Genomic DNA, 24,743 nt, shown 5'->3' with positions numbered 1-24,743 from the left:
ATCTCCTTTTATGTTGAAGCCTGAATTCCCTACGCCATAGTATACTCATCAAATAAGAAACAAAACATGTAAGCTCACCCTCTGCCAAGAGACAAGATTTTAATGTTCCATAATGTCCAATAGAAAAACACTAATATATATTCAATTTTTACTTTTTTTCCTATAATTTGTTTAAAAAAAAAATGTATTAGAAAATAAAAATTTGACAATCGAGATTTTTAATATGAAAAATTATAACAATACCCTTTGATTAAAAATTGCTAAAACGTTTGAAAATTTGGTATGCCGTGCCACAAAATAAGATTTTAGATTAAATTATAAAATATCATAGATTGTTTAGATTTTCATACCAACAAGCCTATTTAGAGAAAAAATAGTTATTCTATATGGCATGTTAGACCACGAAAACATAATAAATAATGACACGTGTTATACCATGCAAATATAAACACTTTCCTAGCTTTAATTTTTAAATTTAGATAAAATCAATAAATAAATGTTTGGTATTTGGCCTTTAGTTTTAAGAATTAAATATTTGGATAAAATCAGGAAGACTTACAAAATTTGACTTCTCATACTAATTTTCCTATATAAAATAAATAATATGGATATGTATTAAGTTATTTTTTGTTGAAATAGAAAAAGTATTATTTAACTATACAACATATATAGTAAATAAAATATAACTTATTCATGTAACAATTAATTTAAAATTAAAAAAGAACATAATAAATAATAAATTCTAAAAGATAAATTTCATTTAAATAGAAAAAATAAAGTCAAATCAGCTACAGGCTCAGAAGAATTAAAATGGACATTATACTTAGAGTCGAATTAAAATGCAGATGATAGCTACAGGCTCAACATTTTTCATGTTCTTGTTTATGTATTCCTTTTCTTGCTTCTTTAAATTTAATATTTAATTGCAGATACTCTAAAAGCAAGAAAAGTTGGTCCAAAAATAATTTCGCCCTCTCTCCTCATGTGGTGACTGAGCCTAAAGGTGGGTAATGTAACTATCTTTTGCATCATCAACAAATGAGAAATGAAATGCCCTCATCTTAATATGTTCTTCGAAAACTCATTATATCTCATATTGGAGCATGTAATATGGAACTCAAGCACCCATGAGGATCTTTCGTTTCACGTCCTCAAAAGATAAGGAGTAGATAAATCAATCATGACTTTAGCTTAAGTGTTGCACTTAGTTCTTAATAGTTGATACAAAGTGGTTGGGAATCAACAACATTGTTGACATCATTGATTGCTTGCTTATTAGCCATATTTTTCTCAATTTCAAATTCATTAAAAGAATTGTTTGGGTCAGATATTGTTTCTTTTGTGCCCATGATTTGTTCCCTCGACAGCAACCAATACCTCTTTGTTAGACTTGGAGGATGAAACATTTTTGTATCTCGATTTGATCTCTTTTCTCAACCTCCTCATGGTTTTCTCGATTCCTTGTTTGAAGTTGAGTCTACCCAAAGGATTAGAATGTACCATTCAAAAGAATTACTAAAATAATTAAAACTATATCTTAGCAATGGCGCTAAGATTTAGTAGGTGTCGAGGCCACCAAAAATAAATTTCTACTTTTCTAAATCAAACTAAATTGCGATAGTGGTGAGAAGGGTTTGTCCTATAGAGATTGGAAGGAAGTTAATTCACTTGCAAGACAAAATAAAAATAAAAATAAAATGGGAGTTTTAAAAAGCAAGGAATTAAAGATTACTTCAATGAGAATTAACCTAAACCAACTAAAAGAAGTAAAGTAATTAGATTTAAGCGAGAAAATCAATATGAGATTAATTCACTGAAAGTTTAATCTCAGTTTTAGTCTTATTGGTTGATCATAGATGTAAAAATAATTTCTTATTATTTATAGATAAAATAGTTATAGAAGTCGAAGAAACTTTAGTCACTCAATCTTAATTTTTAAACTAGCTAAGAGATGTTCGTTAACTAGCTTTAGCTTTTGAAAAGTAGTAGGAGACGCTATTATAATTTAATCCAATTACTACATGAGGAATTAGAAGAACCTGATTCTAACTAATAACACAAAAGCTCGATTCATTTTAGTCTGATTATTTTGTTCCTTAGGAAGGCTTTACTTAAACTAATTCACCACTAATTTCATATTAAACTAAAATAATTATGAATTTAATCAACTTGAATAATAATATATTATCCTATTGATTGAGCAATGACACCTTAATGCTACAATCAATAGAACAATAATAAATAATAGGTACAAAAATAATATAAATACCAAGAAACATTAAGAAAATAATAAAACCAATTAGATCTCAAAACTAAATGAACTAAAACTTCAATTATCCTTCAACTAAAAAGAGAATTTAGCTACATATGTTTATGGTTGAAATGCAATAAGAAAAATGTTTTCAGGCTCCCAAAATTAATCAAGAGTAAAAGATAATGTTATATATCAAAATAGCAACTTTGTATAGTACTAAAAATCCTAGTTTAGCCTAAATACAAGTAACCAAAATTAGATGGAAAAGTGTATTTAGGTATATCCATGATTTCACTTACATTTTGTGCTTTATTTTTCCTAAAATAATTGAGTTTGATATGTTTTTGCGGATAAGGATCATCAAATTGTGTGTCAAATATGGAATTAGACTCTGATTTCTTTCGTTAGATATGTTATGCCCATAACGTAGTGCATCTGAGACTTAGAGTTTAACCAAGACTTTGTTCCTTATTTCCTTGTGTCTTTCATTACGCCCGTGACTCCCTTAATTTCAGAATTCAGAGTCTAGACATAATTTTTCTCTTTTTATTCTTCAGTCCTTTATTATCTTACTAAAACATCAAAAGTGAAAAAAATCAACCTGTTTAAGTCTTTCTCCAACAAATAATCTTTAGCTTTACGAATTACATGAGAAATTATCTACATGTCATCATAACCACAACATGAGATTTGGATGATATAACCTATGGTACATTTTGGGAATCTAATTTTAGCTTAGAACATTCAACGTTTCCAAATACAGAGGTTCTAAAAAAATTGCTTAATACCAAATATATAAAATATTATTAGTATTTAGTTAAATTTGGTAAATTTTAGCCTTATAAAGCAGCATGTAGAAAGATAAATCAATCCATCATTCTAAAATCTTTATTAAAAATAAAAGAAGGGAGGAAGCAAAAAAAATAATGGATACTAAAATAATTTTCTCAATTGTATCTCTATTGTTCATAAATTTCTCTCTTGTTCAAGCACAGCCAGCTGTTTTTGATATAACAAAATTTGGTGCAGCACCTGATGGAAAAGCAGATGCAAGTCAGGTATAAACATATAATTCACCCATGAATATTAGGATATTAGCTAAACTTAAAATTCTTACCTTTCTCTTTCCTTTATCTTTTAGGCTATAGCGGATGCTTGGAAAGAGGCTTGCGCAGCAGCAGGATCTAGCAAAATATTGATTCCACCAGGGAAATTCTTGGCAGGTATAGTAAATGTTACAGGTCCTTGCAAAGGGGCAATAGAGGTAGAAGTTCAGGGAACCGTGCAAGCCCCACCAGAGCTTGCAGGGGGGGATGGTTGGTTTAATTTTAACCATATTGATCAATTCACACTATCTGGAAAAGGAACTTTAGATGGTCAAGGACAAGTTGCATGGAAGGGAGTATCTTGTGACAAAGATCCAAAAAATTGCAAGAAACATCCTATGGTACTTTTTTTTTAGTTTACACGCTATTACAAAATGTTACTAATTTAAATTTACCATAAATTGTAATTATGTACCAAACCTTTTCTAAAATGCTTTTATTGCTTTACATTTTTCATCAGAATATAAGGTTTAACTTCATTACCAAAGGCTTAGTTCGTGACATAACGTCTCTTAATAGCAAGTACTTTCACGTCAATGTATTGGGATGTGACGACTTCACATTTGAAGGCTTCAAAGTCAGTACACCTGAAGGTAGCCTTAATACGGATGGAATTCATATTGGGCGATCAAAGGGAGTGACTATATCTAATGCCAAAATAGGCACGGGTGATGATTGTATCTCTATTGGTGATGGAACCGAAAATCTAAAAATCACAAAAGTGGCATGTGGACCTGGTCATGGCATCAGCATAGGGAGCTTGGGGAAGTATGAGAATGAAGATCCTGTTTCTGGAATTACTGTTTCCGATTGCACCCTCACCGGTACAACTAATGGTGTTAGAATTAAAACCTGGCCTGCAATGTTTCCTAATACTGCAACTAATATTCATTTCCAAGATATTACTATGGAAAATGTCTCCAATCCTATTATTGTAGATCAAATGTATTGTCCATGGAACAAATGCAATAAAAAGGTGATAACTGTTCCAAAACAATATATTATTATATGATAATTACTTATTGTTTGTATAAATAATTATTTCTTCTCTTTTTTTTTTCCAGGAACCATCTAAAGTGAAGATTAGTGATGTTAGCTTCAAAAATATAAAGGGAACTTCTGCAACTGCTCTTACCGTTCAACTTATATGCAGCAGTGGAGTCCCATGTGAAAAAGTGGAACTTGCGAACATTGACTTGACATATAGTGGTCCTGAAGGCCCAGCAAAATCTGAATGCATTGATGTTAAGCCAACAATTGTAGGGAAGATTCCAGAGGGATGTAAATAGAAAGTCACATCTACTGTTACATATTTTTTTGTAGTTAATTATATATAGAGGAACATTAAGTGCTCTCCTACTATTAATATCCGACAATTATTGAGAAAAAAATTATTTATTATTTTTTAATCATACCTTGTTGTTACAATTTTTTAACTGATAAAAAACGAAATCAAATATTGCTATTTTTTAAGAAAAAAATTGCTAATATATTTTATTATGCGGCATTCTATTTTACATAGCAAAATTATGATTAATTTTATCCGTTGTTTGAAGCTAATAATATAACCCATTATCATATATGGTGTTGATGCTAATTTAAATAAAATTAGTAGTTCAAAATAAAATAGAAAGTTTATTACTGTTTAAATTTTGTTTTAAAAGTTTTAAGTAGAATTTTTATGAGGAAGAAATTATTTAAAGGGTTTAATTTTAACTTATTTTTAACTAATAGTCAATTAGAAAAGGAGAATAATCAACGGAAATAGGGTAGCATGCTTTTAGCCTAAATTGTGAATGGTTGAGTTGAGTGAATTTTGAGAGAGAGAGGAAAAATAATTAGTGGCTGTAAATTGTTTTTTATCTTATAGTTGACATATGTTGAATATATTATTTTATAGAAAATTACACTTACACTACTATATTATTTCATATTAGAAATAAGTTCAATTAAGTCTATATACTTTTCCTCAAGACCAACTAAGCGCAATTCAAAATTTATAACCAATTAAGTCCTTGTATTTTTGTTGCGGGCCAAATAAGTCCTTACAATATAATATAATATTATGTTTTAATAATAAAATATTTTTTTATAATTTAAAAAATATTAAACTTAGTTTTTTTAGTTACCATAAAATTTAAAAAATATTAAGACATAATAAATAAGTTTTAAAATTAAAAAAAAAAAGAAGTTTTATCATATAAAAAATATTATTATTAAAAAATATTTTGTTATTAAAAAATAATATTATACTAAATGATGGCTTATGTGATCATTGAATAATAGTACAGAGGCTCAATTGTCCTAAAATTTAAATTTGACTTATTTGGTTCTCGAGTAAAAGTATAAAGACTTAATTGAGCTTATATCCGTTTCATATTTGCCCGTTAAATACTTTAAATACTTGAAATATAATTGTAATCTATTGAATCCTTAATCTTACAAAAACTGCAAAAATTAAATATAAATTAACCATATAATGGATTATTTATAAAAAGAAGTCAGAAATAGTTTCTCTTATTATTAACTGTACTTGAAAATTAGCTAATTGGACTATAAATTTTCATTAAAATGATAACAATATATTCTTCTAACTTTATCAACTTATAAAAATTTATAACACTGTTAGCAAGAATTAGTGCACAACCAACAAAATGTATGATCAATTTTTACTTTTTTCTTTTTTATAAACCATCAATAATATGACTAATTTATGTTTAGTTATTATCATTTTTATAAGTTTAAGTGTTGAATAGATTGCAATTTTAGTGAAGGTATTCAATAAGTTAATCTGAATTAGTATAGAGATATAAGTGTATATTGAGATATAAAGAGAAAATGTTTGTTCATATGTCTTTTATGATATATAGAAAAATAGACTAAAAATATATATTTTTTTATAAAATTAAATAATACTATATTAATGTGATTAATCAAGTTAAATTGTATTAAGAATAGAATTGAAGGACTAATACTATATGTAGCAGTTTTACAGGAGAATAAGGGTATATTTGGTTTAATGGTTAAATATAATTTTTAGTTGTTCCCAAAACTTTAATTCTCAATACAACATGCCAAATTATCAAATGTTTTGAAAATTTTATTATAATACAAATTATATTTTATAATTTCTTAAATCTCATTCAAAACACTTATATCTCCTTTTATGTTGAAGCCTGAATTCCCTACGCCATAGTATACTCATCAAATAAGAAACAAAGCATGTAAACTCACCCTCTGCCAAGAGACAAGATTTTAATGTTCCATAATGTCCAATAGAAAAACACTAATATATATTCTATTTTTACTTTTTTTTCCTTATAATTTGTTTAAAAAAATGTATTAGAAAACAAAAATTTGACAATCGAGATTTTTAATATGAAAAATTATAACAATACCCTTTGATTAAAAATTGCTAAAACGTTTGAAAATTTAGTATGTCGTGCCACAAAATAAGATTTTAGATTAAATTATAAAATGGCATAGAATGTTTAGATTTTCAGACCAACAAGCCTATTTAGAGAAAAAATAGTTATTCTATATGGCATGTCAGACCACGAAAACATAATAAAGAATGACACGTGTTATACCATGCAAATATAAACACTTTTCCAGCTTTAATTTTTAAATTTAGATAAAATCAATAAATAAATGTTTGGTATTTGGAATTTAGTTTAAAGAATTAAATATTTGGATAAAATCAGAAGGACTTACAAAATTTGACTTCTCATACTAATTTTCCTATATAAAATAAATAATATGGGTATATATTAAGTTATTTTTTGTTGAAATAGAAAAAGTATTAATTAATTATACAACATATATAGTAAATAAAATATAACTTATTCATGTAACAATTACTTCTCTCCTAAAACAGCTGAGCTAATTGCCATTAGAGAAGTTCTGAGTTGGATTAAGAGGCTGGGTTATGATCAGATAGTGTTGGAATCAGATGCTCTTACGGTAGTGAAGGCTTTGATTTCTTCTTCAACTTCTGATTTTTCTAGTTTTGGGTCCCTTGTTGATGATTGTAAATCTCTAATAGCAGAGATGAATTCAGTATCTGTGAGTTTTGTTCCTCGATCTGCCAATAGTGTGGCACATCTTATAGCTAGAGCTGCCTCTACTATTTCAGACAGGATGGAGTGGCTGAGCACATCTCCACAATTGATTGTTCATGCTTTGATGTTGGACTTCCAAATTTGAATGCAATTACATTTTTAGTTAAAAAAAAAAAGAACATAATAAATAATAAATTCTAAAAGATAAATTTCATTTAAATAGAAAAAATAAAGTCAAATCAGCAACAGCCTCAGAAGAATTAAAAAGGACATTATACTTAGAGTCGAATTAAAATGCAGATGATAGCTACAGGCTCAACATTTTTCATGCTCTTGTTTATGTATTCCTTTTCTTGCTTCTTTAAATTTAATATTTAATTGCAGATACTCTAAAAGCAAGAAAAGTTGGTCCAAAAATAATTTCGCCCTCTCTCCTCATGTGGTGACTGAGCCTAAAGGTGGGTAATGTAACTATCTTTTGCGTCATCAACTAATGAGAAATGAAAGGCCCTCAGCTTAATATGTTCTTCGAAAACTCATTATGTCTCATATTGGAGCATGCAATACGGAACTCAAGCACCCATGAGGATCTTCCGTTTCACGTCCTCAAAAGATAAGGAGTAGATAAATCAATCATGACTTTAGCTTAAGTGTTGCACTTAGTTCTTAATAGTTGATACAAAGTGGTTGGGAATCAACAACATTGTTGACATCATTGATTCCTTGCTTATTAGCCATATTTTTCTCAATTTCAAATTCATTAAAAGAATTGTTTGGGTCAGATATTGTTTCTTCTGTGCCCATGATTTGTTCCCTCGACAGCAACCAATACCTCTTTGTTAGACTTGGAGGATGAAACATTTTTGTATCTCGATTTGATCTCTTTTCTCAACCTCCTCACGGTTTTCTCGATTCCTTGTTTGAAGTTGAGTCTAGTCAAAGGATTAGAATGTACCATTCAAAAGAATTACTAAAATAATTAAAACTATATCTTAGCAATGGCGCTAAGATTTAGTGGGTGTCGAGGCCACCAAAAATAAATTTCTACTTTTCTAAATCAAACTAAATTGCGATAGTGGTGAGCAGGGTTTGTCCTATAGAGATTGGAAGGAAGTTAATTCACTTGCAAGACAAAATAAAAATAAAAATAAAATGGGAGTTTTAAAAAGCAAGGAATTAAAGATTACTTTAATGAGAATTAACCTAAACCAACTAAAAGAAGTAAAGTAATTAGATTTAAGCGAGAAAATCAATATGAGATTAATTCACTAAAAGTTTAATCTCAGTTTTAGTCTTATTGGTTGATCATAGATGCAAAAATAATTTCTAATTATTTATAGATAAAATAGTTATAGATGTCGAAGAAACTTTAGTCACTCAATCTTAATTTTTAAACTAGTTAAGAGATGTTCGTTAACTAGCTTTAGCTTTTGAAAAGTAGTAGGAGACGCTATTATAATTTAATCCAATTACTACATGAGGAATTAGAAGAACCTGATTCTAACTAATAACACAAAGCTCGATTCATTTTAGTCTGATTATTTTGTTCCTTAGGAAGGCTTTACTTAAACTAATTCACCACTAATTTCATATTAAACTAAAATAATTATGAATTTAATCAACTTGAATAATAATATATTATCCTATTGATTGAGCAATGACACCTTAATGCTACAATCAATAGAACAATAATAAATAATAGGTACAAAAACAATATAAATACCAAGAAACATTAAGAAAATAATAAAACCAATTAGATCTTACAACTAAATGAACTAAAACTTCAATTATCCTTCAACTAAAAAGACAATTTAGCTACATATGTTTATGGTTGAAATGCAATAAGAAAAATGTTTTCAGTCTTCCAAAATTAATCAAGAGTAAAAGATGATGTTGTATATCAAAATAGCATCTTTGTATAGTACTAAAAATCCTAGTTTAGCCTAAATACAAGTAACCAAAATTAGATGGAAAAGTGTATTTAGGTACATCCATGATTTCACTTACATTTTGTGCTTTATTTTTCCTAAAACAATTGAGTTTGATATGTTTTTGCGGATAAGGATCATCAAATTGTGTGTCAAATATAGAATTAGACTCTGATTTCTTTTGTTAGATATGTTATGCCCATAACGTAGTGCATCTGAGACTTAGAATTTAAGCAAGACTTTGTTCCTTATTTCCTTGTGTCTTTCATTACGCCCATGACTCCCTTAATTTCAGAATTCAGAGTCTAGACATAATTTTTCTCTTTTTATTCTTCAGTCCTTTATTATCTTACTAAAACATCAAAAGTGAAAAAAATCAATCTGTTTAAGTCTTTCTCCAACAAATAATCTTTAGCTTTAAGAATTACATGAGAAATTATCTACATGTCATCATAACCACAACATGAGATTTGGATGATATAACCTATGGTACATTTTGGGAATCTAATTTTAGCTTAGAACATTCAACGTTTCCAAATACAGAGGTTCTAAAAAAATTGCTTAATACCAAATATATAAAATATTATTAGTATTTAGTTAAATTTGGTAAATTTTAGCCTTATAAAGCAGCATGTAGAAAGATAAATCAATCCATCATTCTAAAATCTTTATTAAAAATAAAAGAAGGGAGGAAGCAAAAAAAATAATGGATACTAAAATAATTTTCTGAATTGTATCTCTATTGTTCATAAATTTCCCTCTTGTTCAAGCACAGCCATCTGTTTTTGATATAACAAAATTTGGTGCAGCACCTGATGGAAAAGCAGATGCAAGTCAGGTATAAACATATAATTCACCCATGAATATTAGGATATTAGCTAAACTTAAAATTCTTACCTTTCTCTTTCCTTTATCTTTTAGGCTATAGCGGATGCTTGGAAAGAGGCTTGCGCAGCAGCAGGATCTAGCAAAATATTGATTCCAGCAGAGAAATTCTTGGCAGGTATAGTGAATGTTACAGGTCCTTGCAAAGGGGCAATAGAGGTAGAAGTTCAGGGAACCGTGCAATCCCCACCAGAGCTTGCAGGGGGGATGGTTTGTTTAATTTTAACCATATTGATCAATTCACACTATCTGGAAAAGGAACTTTAGATGGTCAAGGACAAGTTGCATGGAAGGGAGTATCCTGTGACAAAGATCCAAAAAATTGCAAGAAACATCCTAAGGTACTTTTTTCTTAGTTTACACTATATTACAAAATGTTACTAATTTAAATTTACCATAAATTGTAATTACGTACCAAAACTTTTCTAAAATGCTTTTATTGCTTTACATTTTTCATCAGAATATAAGGTTTAACTTCATTACCAAAGGCTTAGTTCGTGACATAACGTCTCTTAATAGCAAGTACTTTAACGTCAATATATTGGGATGTGACGACTTCACATTTGAAGGCTTCAAAGTCAGTACACCTGAAGGTAGCCTTAATACGGATGGAATTCATATTGGGCGATCAAAGGGAGTGACTATATCTAATGCCAAAATAGGCACGGGTGATGATTGTATCTCTATTGGTGATGGAACCGAAAATCTAAAAATCACAAAAGTGGCATGTGGACCTGGTCATGGCATCAGCATAGGAAGCTTGGGGAAGTATGAGAATGAAGATCCTATTTCCGGAATTACTATTTTCGATTGCACCCTCACCGGTACAACTAATGGTGTTAGAATTAAAACTTGGCCTGCAATGTTTCCTAATACTGCAACTAATATTCATTTCCAAGATATTACTATGGAAAATGTCTCCAATCCTATTATTGTAGATCAAATGTATTGTCCATGGAACAAATGCAATAAAAAGGTGATAATTGTTCCAAAACAATATATTATTATATGATAATTACTTATTGTTTGTATAAATAATTATTTCTTCTCTTTTTTTTTCCAGGAACCATCTAAAGTGAAGATTAGTGATGTTAGCTTCAAAAATATAAAGGAAACTTTTGCAACTGCTCTTACCGTTCAACTTATATGCAGCAGTGGAGTCCCATGTGAAAAAGTGGAACTTGCGAACATTGACTTGACATATAGTGGTCCTGAAGGCCCAGCAAAATCTGAATGCATTGATGTTAAGCCAACAATTGTAGGGAAGATTCCAGAGGGATGCAAATAGAAAGTAACATCTACTGTTACATATTTTTTTGTAGTTAATTATATATAGAGGAACATTAAGTGCTCTCCTACTATTAATATCCGACAATTATTGAGAAAAAAATTATTTATTATTTTTTAATCATACCTTTTTGTTACAATTTTTTAACTGATAAAAAAAGAAATCAAATATTGCTATTTTTTTTAAAAAAAAATTTGCTAATATATTTTATTATGCGGCATTCTATTTTACATAGCAAAATTATGATTAATTTTATCCGTTGTTTGAAGCTAATAATATAACCCATTATCATATATGGTGTTGATGCTAATTTAAATAAAATTAGTAGTTCAAAATAAAATAGAAAGTTTATTACTGTTTAAATTTTGTTTTAAAAGTTTTAAGTAGCATTTTTATGAGGAAAAAATTATTTAAAGGGTTTAATTTTAACTTATTTTTAACTAATAGTCAATTACAAAAGGAGAATAATCAACGAAAATAGGGTAGCATGCACTTAGTCTAAATTGTGAATGGTTGAGTTGAGTGAATTTTGAGAGAGAGAGGAAAAATAATTAGTGGCTGTAAATTGTTTTTTATCTTATAGTTGACATATGTTGAATACGTTATTTTATAGAAAATTATACTTACACTACTATATTATTTCATATTAGAAATAAGTTCAATTAAGTCTATATACTTTTCCTCAAGACCAAATAAGCGCAATTCAAAATTTAGGACCAATTAAGTCCTTGTATTTTTGTTGCGGGCCAAATAAATCCTAACAATATAATATAATATTATGTTTTAATAATAAAATATTTTTTTATAATTTAAAAAATATTAAACTTAGTTTTTTGAGTTACCATAAAATTTAAAAAAATTAAGACATAATAAATAAGTTTTAAAATTAAAAAAATGAAGTTTTATCATAGAAAAAATATTATTATTAAAAAAATATTTTGTTATTAAAGAATAATATTATATTAAATGATGGCTTATGTGATCCTTGAATAATAGTACAGAGGCTCAATTGACCTAAAATTTAAATTTGACTTATTTGGTTCTCGAGTAAAAGTATAAAGACTTAATTGAGCTTATATCCGTTTCATATTTACCCGTTAAATACTTTAAATACTTGAAATATAATTGTAATCTATTGAATCCTTAATCTTACAAAAACTGCAAAAATTAAATATAAATTAACCATATAATGGATTATTTATAAAAAGAAGTCAGAAATAGTTTCACTTATTATTAACTGTACTTGAAAATTAGCTAATTGGACTATAAATTTTCATTAAAATGATAACAATATATTCTTATTATAATACCCGACTCGTTCAGGCATCGAAATTCCTACCGTCCGGTGGAATCTTGGATGTCGGATCCTTGTTGAGGGGTATAGCAAGGGTAAAATGAAGTTTTTCTAAAAAGGTTTCTTAAAATGTTTTAAGTGATTTTATGGTTTTGAAAGGAAAGGAAATGAGTTTTGAAGAGAAAAGGTCAAGGAGGGAAAAACAAGGTTCGGCCACCGAAGGTAATGTTCGGCCGCCGAAGGTAATGTTCAGCCGCCGAAGGTGGTGCAGTTTTGGCCCCCGAACCCCATGTTCGGCCACCGAATGTGGTAGAGTTGCGGGTGCAAGTTTGGCAGCCGGAAGTGGTTGACCAAGCCACCTATAAAAGCCCTTTAGGTCGGTTCAAGAGGTAAGTTTTCTTCCTCTTCCCACCCAAGGTGAGCTCATGTCCTCCTTGATATGATTTCATGGTTTTTACAAGTTCTTTCATGGTTTTTGATGAGTTTTATCCTGGTTTTGAAGAGTTGTGAGCTTTGAGCAAGGTTTTGGAGTTTGAAGCTTTTGAAGCTTGGTTTCTCCATGTTTTGAAGTTAGGATCACACCAACTCTAGTTCTTCAAGAGGTAAGTGTTGATCCTTATGTTTTATGGTGTTTTAAGCAAGTTTTATGGAGGGAAAGGGTAGAAGTTGCATGGTTTGCATGAGTTGTGCATGAAGGGGTTTATGCACCCTTTATGCCTTTGTTTGCTATATGTGGTTATGTGATGTTGTGTGTTGGAGTTTAAGGTTGTTTTAAGCTCCTATATGCATGTTTAAGGGTTTGTGCATGGTTTTAAGAGGTTATATGCTTGTTAAGAGGGTTAGGAAGGTTTAGGGAGGCTTGTTGGTGCATGGATCTGGGTTCTGGAGGAACTCAGGTTCGGCCGCCAAAAGGAGTTTCGGCCGCCGAACCCTTGAGGAGGTGGTTTCAGCTGCCTAAACCTGCCCCCGAAGGATTGGACTTTCGTCTCTGGAGGGGAGGTTTGGCCGCCGAAAGTGCCGCCGAAGGTTGAGTTTCGGCTCTGGAGAGGACTTTCGGTCGTCGAAAGTGCCGCCGAAGGTGCCCTGTTTTGCCTTCCTTTGCATGTTTTTCCATGCATGTTTATGATGTTTTATGGGGTCTTTAGGGAGATGTTTTAGAGTTATGTTAGAGTTGTTTGGCACCTCATGTGAGTCCTCTTATGTAGGATCAGACCTGAGGCGAGGTGTTTAGCTCCAGTGTTAGAGTTGGCCCAGAGTTAGCCACTGCTTGGCTTCAGGTGAGTAGAACTAACTATGCATGTTTTAAAATTAATGTTTAAAGATAATGATAGTATGAGCATGAGACACGCATCATGGATGCCATGTGATACTAGGTTGTATTACATTAGAGATCACGAATATGCTGCATTGCATTGCATTATTATTGTTGATGGGATGGACCAAGGCGATCTCAATAGCCCATAATCTATTATGTCTAGATAAGACCTTTGGGAGCTCCGTAGTAGGGGCCGGGGTCTAGTACATGTAGTGACTGGGATGCTCCTTAGGGGCCGGGCACCGACAGAGGGAGTTCTGGGATCATGTCTAATCCGAAATGTGAGATGTTTGTGCTGTGACACATTCCATGAAAGCATGTAATGAATGAACTATTTTATGGTTTCTACTCACTGGGCTCTAGTAGCTCACCCCATTCCCTTAACCCCAGTTTTGCAGGGCCAGAGTTCAGCAGAGTGAGATATGGGAAAAGCAGAGTTTAAGCACGGGTTGCCATGTTGGGCTGTAATAGCATAGCTAAGTTTTGATAGAGTGGCATGTTTATGTATGAGAGAAGCTTGATGTATATGTTTATGCAAGATGATGTAAAGATTAAGCGATGATATGTTATGTTATGTATGTATGTTTGTATAGTATAGTAGTGGACATGATATATGGACATGATGTATGGACATGATGTATGAACATGAGGTATATAAAGGTTATAAATGGAAAGAGCATGTTGTACAGAGATAGAGTAGAGTTAAGAAAAGTATACGAGATAAGGTATAGAGCTGTGCTTTGCCTAGTGTTGGTTAGTCTTTATTTTGGTTGTACATGATCATGAAATTTTTAAAATAAACGTTTTCCTTTTGTATGAAATGTTTTCATGATGATTTCCATGATAACCAAGCTTAACGAATGAGTTGTTTCTCCCTTGGAGCAGCGTTTGTGGACTCCAGAGTGGGGATAAGATATGAGCATGCACATGCACGAGTTAACCTTGGAAAGTAAAGAATGGTTTTCAGTTTTAGACCATGTTCAGGGTAAGCCTGGGATGTGGAAAAGTTTACAGTTATAAAGAAACAGTTGATCATGTATGGGATTAGACCAAATGTACAGGATGTTTTGTGGCTTACTACGGGTCCCGGCGGCCTTAAGCCGATCTGGATCCTAGTGCCAGTGGCGGTTCGGGCCGTTACAGAAGGGTGGCAGTTTCCGGGCTGTTACACTTCTAACTTAATCAACTTATAAAAATTTATAACACTGTTAGCAAGAATTAGTGCACAACCAACAAAATGTATGATCAATTTTTACGTTTTTTTTTTATAAACCATCAATAATATGACTAATTTGTGTTTAATTATTATCATTTTTATAAGTTTAAGTGTTGAATAGATTGCAATTTTAGTGAAGGTATTCAACAAGTTAATCTCAATTAGTATAGAGATATAAGTGTATATTGAGATATAAAGAGACAATGTTTGTTCATATGTCTTTTATGATATATAGAAAAGAAATATTCTCTGTATTGAAGTGGAAAAATAGACTAAAAATATATATTTTTTCTACAAAATTAAATAATACTATATTAATGGGATTAATCAAGTTAAATTGTATTAAGAATAGAATTGAAGGATTAATACTATATGTAGCAGTTTTACAGGAGAATAAGGGTATATTTGGTTTAATGGTTAAATATAATTTCTAGTTGTTCCCAAAACTTTAATTCTCAATACAACATGCCAAATTATCAAATGTTTTGAAAATTTTATTATAATACAAATTATATTTTTATAATTTCTTAAATCTCATTCAAAACACTTATATCTCCTTTTATGTTGAAGCCTGAATTCCCTACGCCATAGTATACTCATCAAATAAGAAACAAAGCATGTAAGCTCACCCTCTGCCAAGAGACAAGATTTTAATGTTCCATAATGTCCAATAGAAAAACACTAATATATATTCTATTTTTACTTTTTCTCCTATAATTTGTTTAAAAAAATGTATTAGAAAACAAAAATTTGACAATCGAGATTTTTAATATGAAAAAATATAACAATACCCTTTGATTAAAAATTGCTAAAACGTTTGAAAATTTGGTATGCCGTGCCGCAAAATAAGATTTTAGATTAAATTATAAAATGGCATAGAATGTTTGGATTTTCATACCAACAAGCCTATTTAGAGAAAAAATAGTTATTCTATATGGCATGTCAGACCACGAAAACATAATAAAGAATGACACGTGTTATACCATGTAAATATAAACACTTTTCCAGCTTTAATTTTTAAATTTAGATAAAATCAATAAATAAATGTTTGGTATTTGGCCTTCAGTTTTAAGAATTAAATATTTGGATAAAATCAGAAAGATTTACAAAATTTGACTTCTCATACTAATTTTCCTATATAAAATAAATAATATCGGTATATATTAAGTTATTTTTTGTTGAAATAGAAAAAGTATTAATTAATTATACAACATATATAGTAAATAAAATATAACTTATTCATGTAACAATTAATTTAAAATTAAGAAAGAACATAATAAATAATAAATTCTAAAAGATAAATTTCATTTAAATAGAAAAAATAAAGTCAAATCAGCTACACGCTCAAACGAATTAAAAAGGACATTATACTTAGAGTCGAATTAAAATGCAGATGATAGCTACAGGCTCAACATTTTTCATGTTCTTGTTTATGTATTCCTTTTCTTGCTTCTTTAAATTTAATATTTAATTGCAGATACTCTAAAAGCAAGAAAAGTTGGTACAAAAATAATTTCGCCCTCTCTCCTCATGTGGTGACTGAGCCTAAAGGTGGGTAATGTAACTATCTTTTGCATCATCAACTAATGAGAAATGAAAGGCCCTCAGCTTAATATGTTCTTCCAAAACTCATTATGTCTCATATTGGAGCATGCAATACGGAACTCAAGCACCCATGAGGATCTTCCGTTTCACGTCCTCAAAAGATAAGGAGTAGAAAAATCAATCATGACTTTAGCTTATGTGTTGCACTTAGTTCTTAATAGTTGATACAAAGTGGTTGGGAATCAACAACATTGTTGACATCATTGATTGCTTGCTTATTAGCCATATTTTTCTCAATTTCAAATTCATTAAAAGAATTGTTTGGGTCAGATATTGTTTCTTCTGTGCCCATGATTTGTTCCCTCGACAGCAACCAATACCTCTTTGTTAGACTTGGAGGATGAAACATTTTTGTATCTCGATTTGATCTCTTTTCTCAACCTCCTCACGGTTTTCTCGATTCCTTGTTTGAAGTTGAGTCTACCCAAAGGATTAGAATGTGCCATTCAAAAGAATTTCTAAAATAATTAAAACTATATCTTAGCAATGGCACTAAGATTTAGTAGGTGTCGAGGCCACCAAAAATAAATTTCTACTTTTCTAAATCAAACTAAATTGCGATAGTGGTGAGCAGGGTTTGTCCTATAGAGATTGGAAGGAAGTTAATTCACTTGCAAGACAAAATAAAAATAAAAATAAAATGGGAGTTTTAAAAAGCAAGGAATTAAAGATTACTTCAATGAGAATTAACCTAAACTAAGTAAAAGAAGTAAAGTAATTAGATTTAAGCGAGAAAATCAATATGAGATTAATTCACTGAAAGTTTAATCTCAGTTTTAGTCTTTTTGGTTGATCATAGATGCAAAAATAATTTCTAATTATTTATAGATAAAATAGTTATAGATGTCGAAGAAACTTTAGTCACTCAATCTTAATTTTTAAACTAGCTAAGAGATGTTCGTTAACTAGCTTTAGCTTTTGAAAAGTAGTAGGAGACGCTATTATAATTTAATCCAATTACTACATGAGGAATTAGAAGAACCTGATTCTAACTAATAACACAAAGCTCGATTCATTTTACTCTGATTATTTTGTTCCTTAGGAAGGCTTTACTTAAACTAATTCACCACTAATTTCATATTAAACTAAAATAATTATGATTTTAATCAACTTGAATAATAATATATTATCCTATTGATTGAGCAATGACACCTTAATGCTACAATCAATAGAACAATAATAAATAATAGGTACAAAAACAATATAAATACTAAGAAACATTAAGAAAATAATAAAACCAATTAGATCTCACAACTAAATGAACTAAAACTTCAATTATCCTTCAACTAAAAAGAGAATTTAGCTACATATGTTTATGGTTGAAATGCAATAAGAAAAATGTTTTCAGGCTCCCAAAATTAATCAAGAGTAAAAGATGATGTTGTATATCAAAATAGCATCTTTGTATAGTACTAAAAATCCTAGTTTAGCCTAAATACAAGTAACCAAAATTAGATGGAAAAGTGTATTTAGGTACATCCATGATCTCACTTACATTTTGTGCTTTATTTTTCCTAAAACAATTGAGTTTGATATGTTTTCGCGGATAAGGATCATCAAGTTGTGTGTCAAATATGGAATTAGACTCTGATTTCTTTTGTTAGATATGTTATGCCCATAACGTAGTGCATCTGAGACTTAGAGCTTAAGGAAGACTTTGTTCCTTATTTCCTTGTGTCTTTCATTACGCCCATGACTCCCTTAATTTCAGAATTCAGAGTGTAGACATAATTTTTCTCTTTCTATTCTTCAGTCCTTTATTATCTTACTAAAACATCAAAAGTGAAAAAAAATCATAAGTCTTTCTCCAACAAATAATCTTTAGCTTTAAGAATTACATGAGAAATTATCTACATGTCATTATAACCACAACATGAGATTTGGATTATATAACCTATGGTACATTTTGGGAATCTAATTTTAGCTTAGAACATTCAACGTTTCCAAATACAGAGGTTCTAAAAAAATTGCTTAATACCAAATATATAAAATATTATTAGTATTTAGTTAAATTTGGTAAATTTTAGCCTTATAAAGCAGCATGTAGAAAGATAAATCAATCCATCATTCTAAAATCTTTATTAAAAATAAAAGAAGGGAGGACGCAAAAAAAATAATGGATACTAAAATAATTTTCTCAATTGTATCTCTATTGTTCATAAATTTCTCTCTTGTTCAAGCACAGCCAGCTGTTTTTGATATAACAAAATTTGGTGCAGCACCTGATGGAAAAGCAGATGCAAGTCAGGTATAAACATATAATTCACCCATGAATATTAGGATATTAGCTAAACTTAAAATTCTTACCTTTCTATTTCCTTTATCTTTTAGGCTATAGCGGATGCTTGGAAAGAGGCTTGCGCAGCAGCAGGATCTAGCAAAATATTGATTCCAGCAGGGAAATTCTTGGCAGGTATAGTGAATGTTACAGGTCCTTGCAAAGGGGCAATAGAGGTAGAAGTTCAGGGAACCGTGCAAGCCCCACCAGAGCTTGCAGGGGGGGATGGTTGGTTTAATTTTAACCATATTGATCAATTCACACTATCTGGAAAAGGAACTTTAGATGGTCAAGGACAAGTTGCATGGAAGGGAGTATCTTGTGACAAAGATCCAAAAAATTGCAAGAAACATCCTATGGTACTTTTTTTATAGTTATCACGATATTACAAAATGTTACTAATTTAAATTTACCATAAATTGTAATTACGTACCAAAACATTTCTGAAATGCTTTTATTGCTTTGCATTTTTCATCAGAATATAAGGTTTAACTTCATTACCAAAGGCTTAGTTCGTGACATAACGTCTCTTAATAGCAAGTACTTTCACGTCAATGTATTGGGATGTGACGACTTCACATTTGAAGGCTTCAAAGTCAGTACACCTGAAGGTAGCCTTAATACGGATGGAATTCATATTGGGCGATCAAAGGGAGTGACTATATCTAATGCCAAAATAGGCACGGGTGATGATTGTATCTCTATTGGTGATGGAACCGAAAATCTAAAAATCACAAAAGTGGCATGTGGACCTGGTCATGGCATCAGCATAGGGAGCTTGGGGAAGTATGAGAATGAAGATCCTGTTTCCGGAATTACTGTTTCCGATTGCACCCTCACCGGTACAACTAATGGTGTTAGAATTAAAACTTGGCCTGCAATGTTTCCTAATACTGCAACTAATATTCATTTCCAAGATATTACTATGGAAAATGTCTCCAATCCTATTATTGTAGATCAAATGTATTGTCCATGGAATAAATGCAATAAAAAGGTGATAACTGTTCCAAAACAATATATTATTATATGATAATTACTTATTATTTATATAAATAATTATTTCTTCTCATTTTTTTTTTCCAGGAACCATCTAAAGTGAAGATTAGTGATGTTAGCTTCAAAAATATAAAGGGAACTTCTGCAACTGCTCTTACCGTTCAACTTATATGCAGCAGTGGAGTCCCATGTGAAAAAGTGGAACTTGCGAACATTGACTTGACATATAGTGGTCCTGAAGGCCCAGCAAAATCTGAATGCATTGATGTTAAGCCAACAATTGTAGGGAAGATTCCAGAGGGATGCAAATAGAAAGTGACATCTACTGTTACATATTTTTTTGTAGTTAATTATATATAGAGGAACATTAAGTGCTCTCCTACTATTAATATCCGACAATTATTGAGAAAAAAATTATTTATTATTTTTTTAATCATATCTTGTTGTTACAATTTTTTAATTGATAAAAAAAGAAATCAAATATTGCTATTTTTTTTTAAAAAAAAATTTGCTAATATATTTTATTATGCGGTATTCTATTTTACATAGCAAAATTATGATTAATTTTATCCGTTGTTTGAAGCTAATAATATAACCCATTATCATATATGGTGTTGATGCTAATTTAAATAAAATTAGTAGTTCAAAATAAAATAGAAAGTTTATTACTGTTTAAATTTTATTTTAAAAGTTTTAAGTAAAATTTTTATGAGGAAGAAATTATTTAAAGGGTTTAATTTTAATTTATTTTTAACTAATAGTCAATTACAAAAGGAGAATAATCGACGGAAATAGGGTAGCATGCACTTAGGCTAAATTGTGATGGTTGAGTTGAGTGAATTTTGAGAGATAGAGGAAAAATAATTAGTGACTGTAAATTGTTTTTTATATTATAGTTGACATATGTTGAATACGTTATTTTACAGAAAATTACACTTACACTACTATATTATTTCATATTAGAAATAAGTTCAATTAAGTCTATATACTTTTCCTCAAGACCAAATAAGCGCAATTCAAAATTTAGGACCAATTAAGTCCTTGTATTTTTGTTGCGGGCCAAATAAGTCCTAACAATATAATATAATATTATGTTTTAATAATAAAATATTTTTTTATAATTTAAAAAATATTAAACTTAGTTTTTTTAGTTACCATAAAATTTAAAAAATATTAATACATAATAAATATGTTTTAAAATTAAAAAAATGAAGTTTTATCATAGAAAAAATATTATTATTAAAAAAATATTTTGTTATTAAAAAATAATATTATATTAAATGATGGCTTATGTGATCCTTGAATAATAGTACAGAGGCTCAATTGACCTAAAATTTAAATTTGACTTATTTGGTTCTCGAGTAAAAGTATAAAGACTTAATTGAGCTTATATACATTTCATATTTGCCCGTTAAATACTTTAAATACTTGAAATATAATTGTAATCTATTGAATCCTTAATCTTACATAAACTGCAAAAATTAAATATAAATTAACCGTATAATGGATTATTTATAAAAAGAAGTCAGAAATAGTTTCACTTATTATTAACTGTACTTGAAAATTAGCTAATTGGACTATAAATTTTCATTAAAATGATAACAATATATTTTTCTAACTTTATTAACTTATAAAAATTTATAACACTGTTAGCAAGAATTAGTGCACAACCAACAAAATGTATGATCAATTTTTACTTTTTTTTTTATAAACCATCAATAATATGACTAATTTGTGTTTAATTATTATCATTTTTATAAGTTTAAGTGTTGAATAGATTGCAATTTTAGTGAAGGTATTTAATAAGTTAATCTCAATTAGTATAGAGATATAAGAGTATATTGAGATATAAAGAGACAATGTTTGTTCATATGTCTTTTATGATATATAGAAAAGAAATATTCTCTGTATTGAAGTGGAAAAATAAACTAAAAATATATATTTTTTCTACAAAATTAAATAATACTATATTAATGGGATTAATCGAGTTAAATTGTATTAAGAATAGAATTGAAGGACTAATACTATATGTAGCAGTTTTACAGGAGAATAAGGGTATATTTGGTTTAATGGTTAAATATAATTTCTAGTTGTTCCCAAAACTTTAATTCTCAATACAACATGCCAAATTATCAAATGTTTTGAAAATTTTATTATAATACAAATTATATTTTTATAATTTCTTAAATCTCATTCAAAACACTTATATCTCCTTTTATGTTGAAGCCTGAATTCCCTACGCCATAGTATACTCATCAAATAAGAAACAAAGCATGTAAGCTCACCCTCTGCCAAGAGACAAGATTTTAATGTTCCATAATGTCCAATAGAAAAACACTAATATATATTATATTTTTACTTTTTTTTTCCTATAATTTGTTTAAAAAAATGTATTAGAAAACAAAAATTTGACAATCGAGATTTTTAATATGAAAAATTATAACAATACCCTTTGATTAAAAATTGCTAAAACGTTTGAAAATTTGGTATGCCGTGCCACAAAATAAGATTTTAGATTAAATTATAAAATGGTATAGAATGTTTGGATTTTCATACCAACAAGCCTATTTAGAGAAAAAATAGTTATTCTATATGGCATGTCATACCACGAAAACATAATAAAGAATGACACGTGTTATACCATGCAAATATAAACACTTTCCCAGCTTTAATTTTTAAATTTAGATAAAATCAATAAATAAATGTTTGGTATTTGGCCTTTAGTTTTAAGAATTAAATATTTGGATAAAATCAAAAAGACTTACAAAATTTGACTTCTCATACTAATTTTCCTATATAAAATAAATAATATGGGTATATATTAAGTTATTTTTTGTTGATAAATTTCTCTCTTGTTCAAGCACAGCCAGCTGTTTTTGATATAACAAAATTTGGTGCAGCATCTGATGGAAAAGATGCAAGTCAGGTATAAACATATAATTCACCCATGAATATTAGGATATTAGCTAAACTTAAAATTCTTACCTTTCTATTTCCTTTATCTTTTAGGCTATAGCGGATGCTTGGAAAGAGGCTTGCGCAGCAGCAGGATCTAGCAAAATATTGATTCCAGCAGGGAAATTCTTGGCAGGTATAGTGAATGTGACAGGTCCTTGCAAAGGGGCAATAGAGGTAGAAGTTCAGGGAACCATGCAAGCCCCACCAGAGCTTGCAGGGGGGGATGGTTGGTTTAATTTTAACCATATTGATCAATTCACACTATCTAGAAAAGGAACTTTAGATGGTCAGGGACAAGTTGCATGGAAGGGTGTATCTTGTGATAAAGATCCAAAAAATTGCAAGAAACATCCTATTGTACTTTTTTTTAGTTTACATGATATTACAAAATGTTACTAATTTAAATTTACCATAAATTATAATTACGTACCAAAACTTTTCCAAAATGCTTTTATTGCTCTACATTTTTCATCAGAATATAAGGTTTAACTTCATTACCAAAGGATTAGTTCGTGACACAACGTCTCTTAATAGCAAGGACTTTCACGTCAATGTATTGGGATGTGACGACTTCACATTTGAAGGCTTCATAGTCAGTACACCTGAAGGTAGCCTTAATACGGATGGAATTCATATTGGGCGATTAAAGGGAGTGACTATATCTAATGCCAAAATAGGCACGGGTGATGATTGTATCTCTATTGGTGATGGAACCGAAAATCTAAAAATCACAAAAGTGGCATGTGGACCTGGTTATGGCATCAACATAGGGAGCTTGGGGAAGTATGAGAATGAAGATCATGTTTCCGGAATTACTGTTTCTGATTGCACCCTCACCGGTACAACTAATGGTATTAGAATTAAAACTTGGCCTGCAATGTTTCCTAATACTGCAACTAATATTCATTTCCAAGATATTACTATGGAAAATGTCTCCAATCCTATTATTGTAGATCAAATGTATTGTCCATGGAATAAATGCAATAAAAAGATGATAACTGTTCCAAAACAATATATTATTATATGATAATTACTTATTGTTTGTATAAATAATTATTTCTTCTCTCTTTTTTTTTTTCCAGGAACCATCTAAAGTGAAGATTAGTGATGTTAGCTTCAAAAATATAAAGGGAACTTTTGCAACTGCTCTTACCGTTCAACTTATATGCAGCAGTGGAGTCCCATGTGAAAAAGTGGAACTTGTGAACATTGACTTGACATATAGTGGTCTTGAAGGCCCAGCAAAATCTGAATGCATTGATATTAAGCCAACAATTGTAGGGAAGATTCCAGAGGGATGCAAATAGAAAGCCACATCTACTGTTACATATTTTTTTTGTAGTTAATTATATATAGAGGAACATTAAGTGCTCTCCTACTATTAACATCCGACAATTATTGAGAAAAAAATTATTTATTATTTTTTTAATCATATCTTGTTGTTACAATTTTTTAACTGATAAAAAAAGAGATCAAATGTTTTTTTTTTAAAAAAATTTGCTAATATATTTTATTATGCGGTATTCTATTTTACATAGCAAAATTATGGTTAATTTTAT

The 24,743-nt window shown here is 29.7% G+C and overlaps 2 protein-coding genes across 2 annotated transcripts; both read left to right on the top strand.

Moving 5' to 3' along the window:
* Positions 1-19,068: 19,068 nt before the first annotated feature.
* LOC110623231 (exopolygalacturonase) lies at positions 19,069-20,538 on the top strand. The gene is made up of 4 exons (XM_043960148.1): positions 19,069-19,200; positions 19,284-19,589; positions 19,709-20,224; positions 20,314-20,538. Exons 1-4 carry the CDS (start codon positions 19,069-19,071, stop codon positions 20,536-20,538), a joined length of 1,179 nt encoding a protein of 392 aa, XP_043816083.1.
* A 1,661-nt stretch (positions 20,539-22,199) lies between these two features.
* LOC122724619 (exopolygalacturonase-like) lies at positions 22,200-24,491 on the top strand. The gene is made up of 5 exons (XM_043960147.1): positions 22,200-22,298; positions 23,093-23,152; positions 23,236-23,541; positions 23,660-24,133; positions 24,267-24,491. Exons 1-5 carry the CDS (start codon positions 22,200-22,202, stop codon positions 24,489-24,491), a joined length of 1,164 nt encoding a protein of 387 aa, XP_043816082.1.
* The last annotated feature ends 252 nt before the right edge of the window (positions 24,492-24,743 follow it).

This window comes from Manihot esculenta, chromosome 9, assembly GCF_001659605.2.
Source record: "Manihot esculenta cultivar AM560-2 chromosome 9, M.esculenta_v8, whole genome shotgun sequence".
Classification (NCBI taxonomy): domain Eukaryota; kingdom Viridiplantae; phylum Streptophyta; class Magnoliopsida; order Malpighiales; family Euphorbiaceae; genus Manihot; species Manihot esculenta.
Note: the sequence above shows the minus strand (reverse complement) of the source record. Positions and strands in the feature narration are given on the sequence as shown.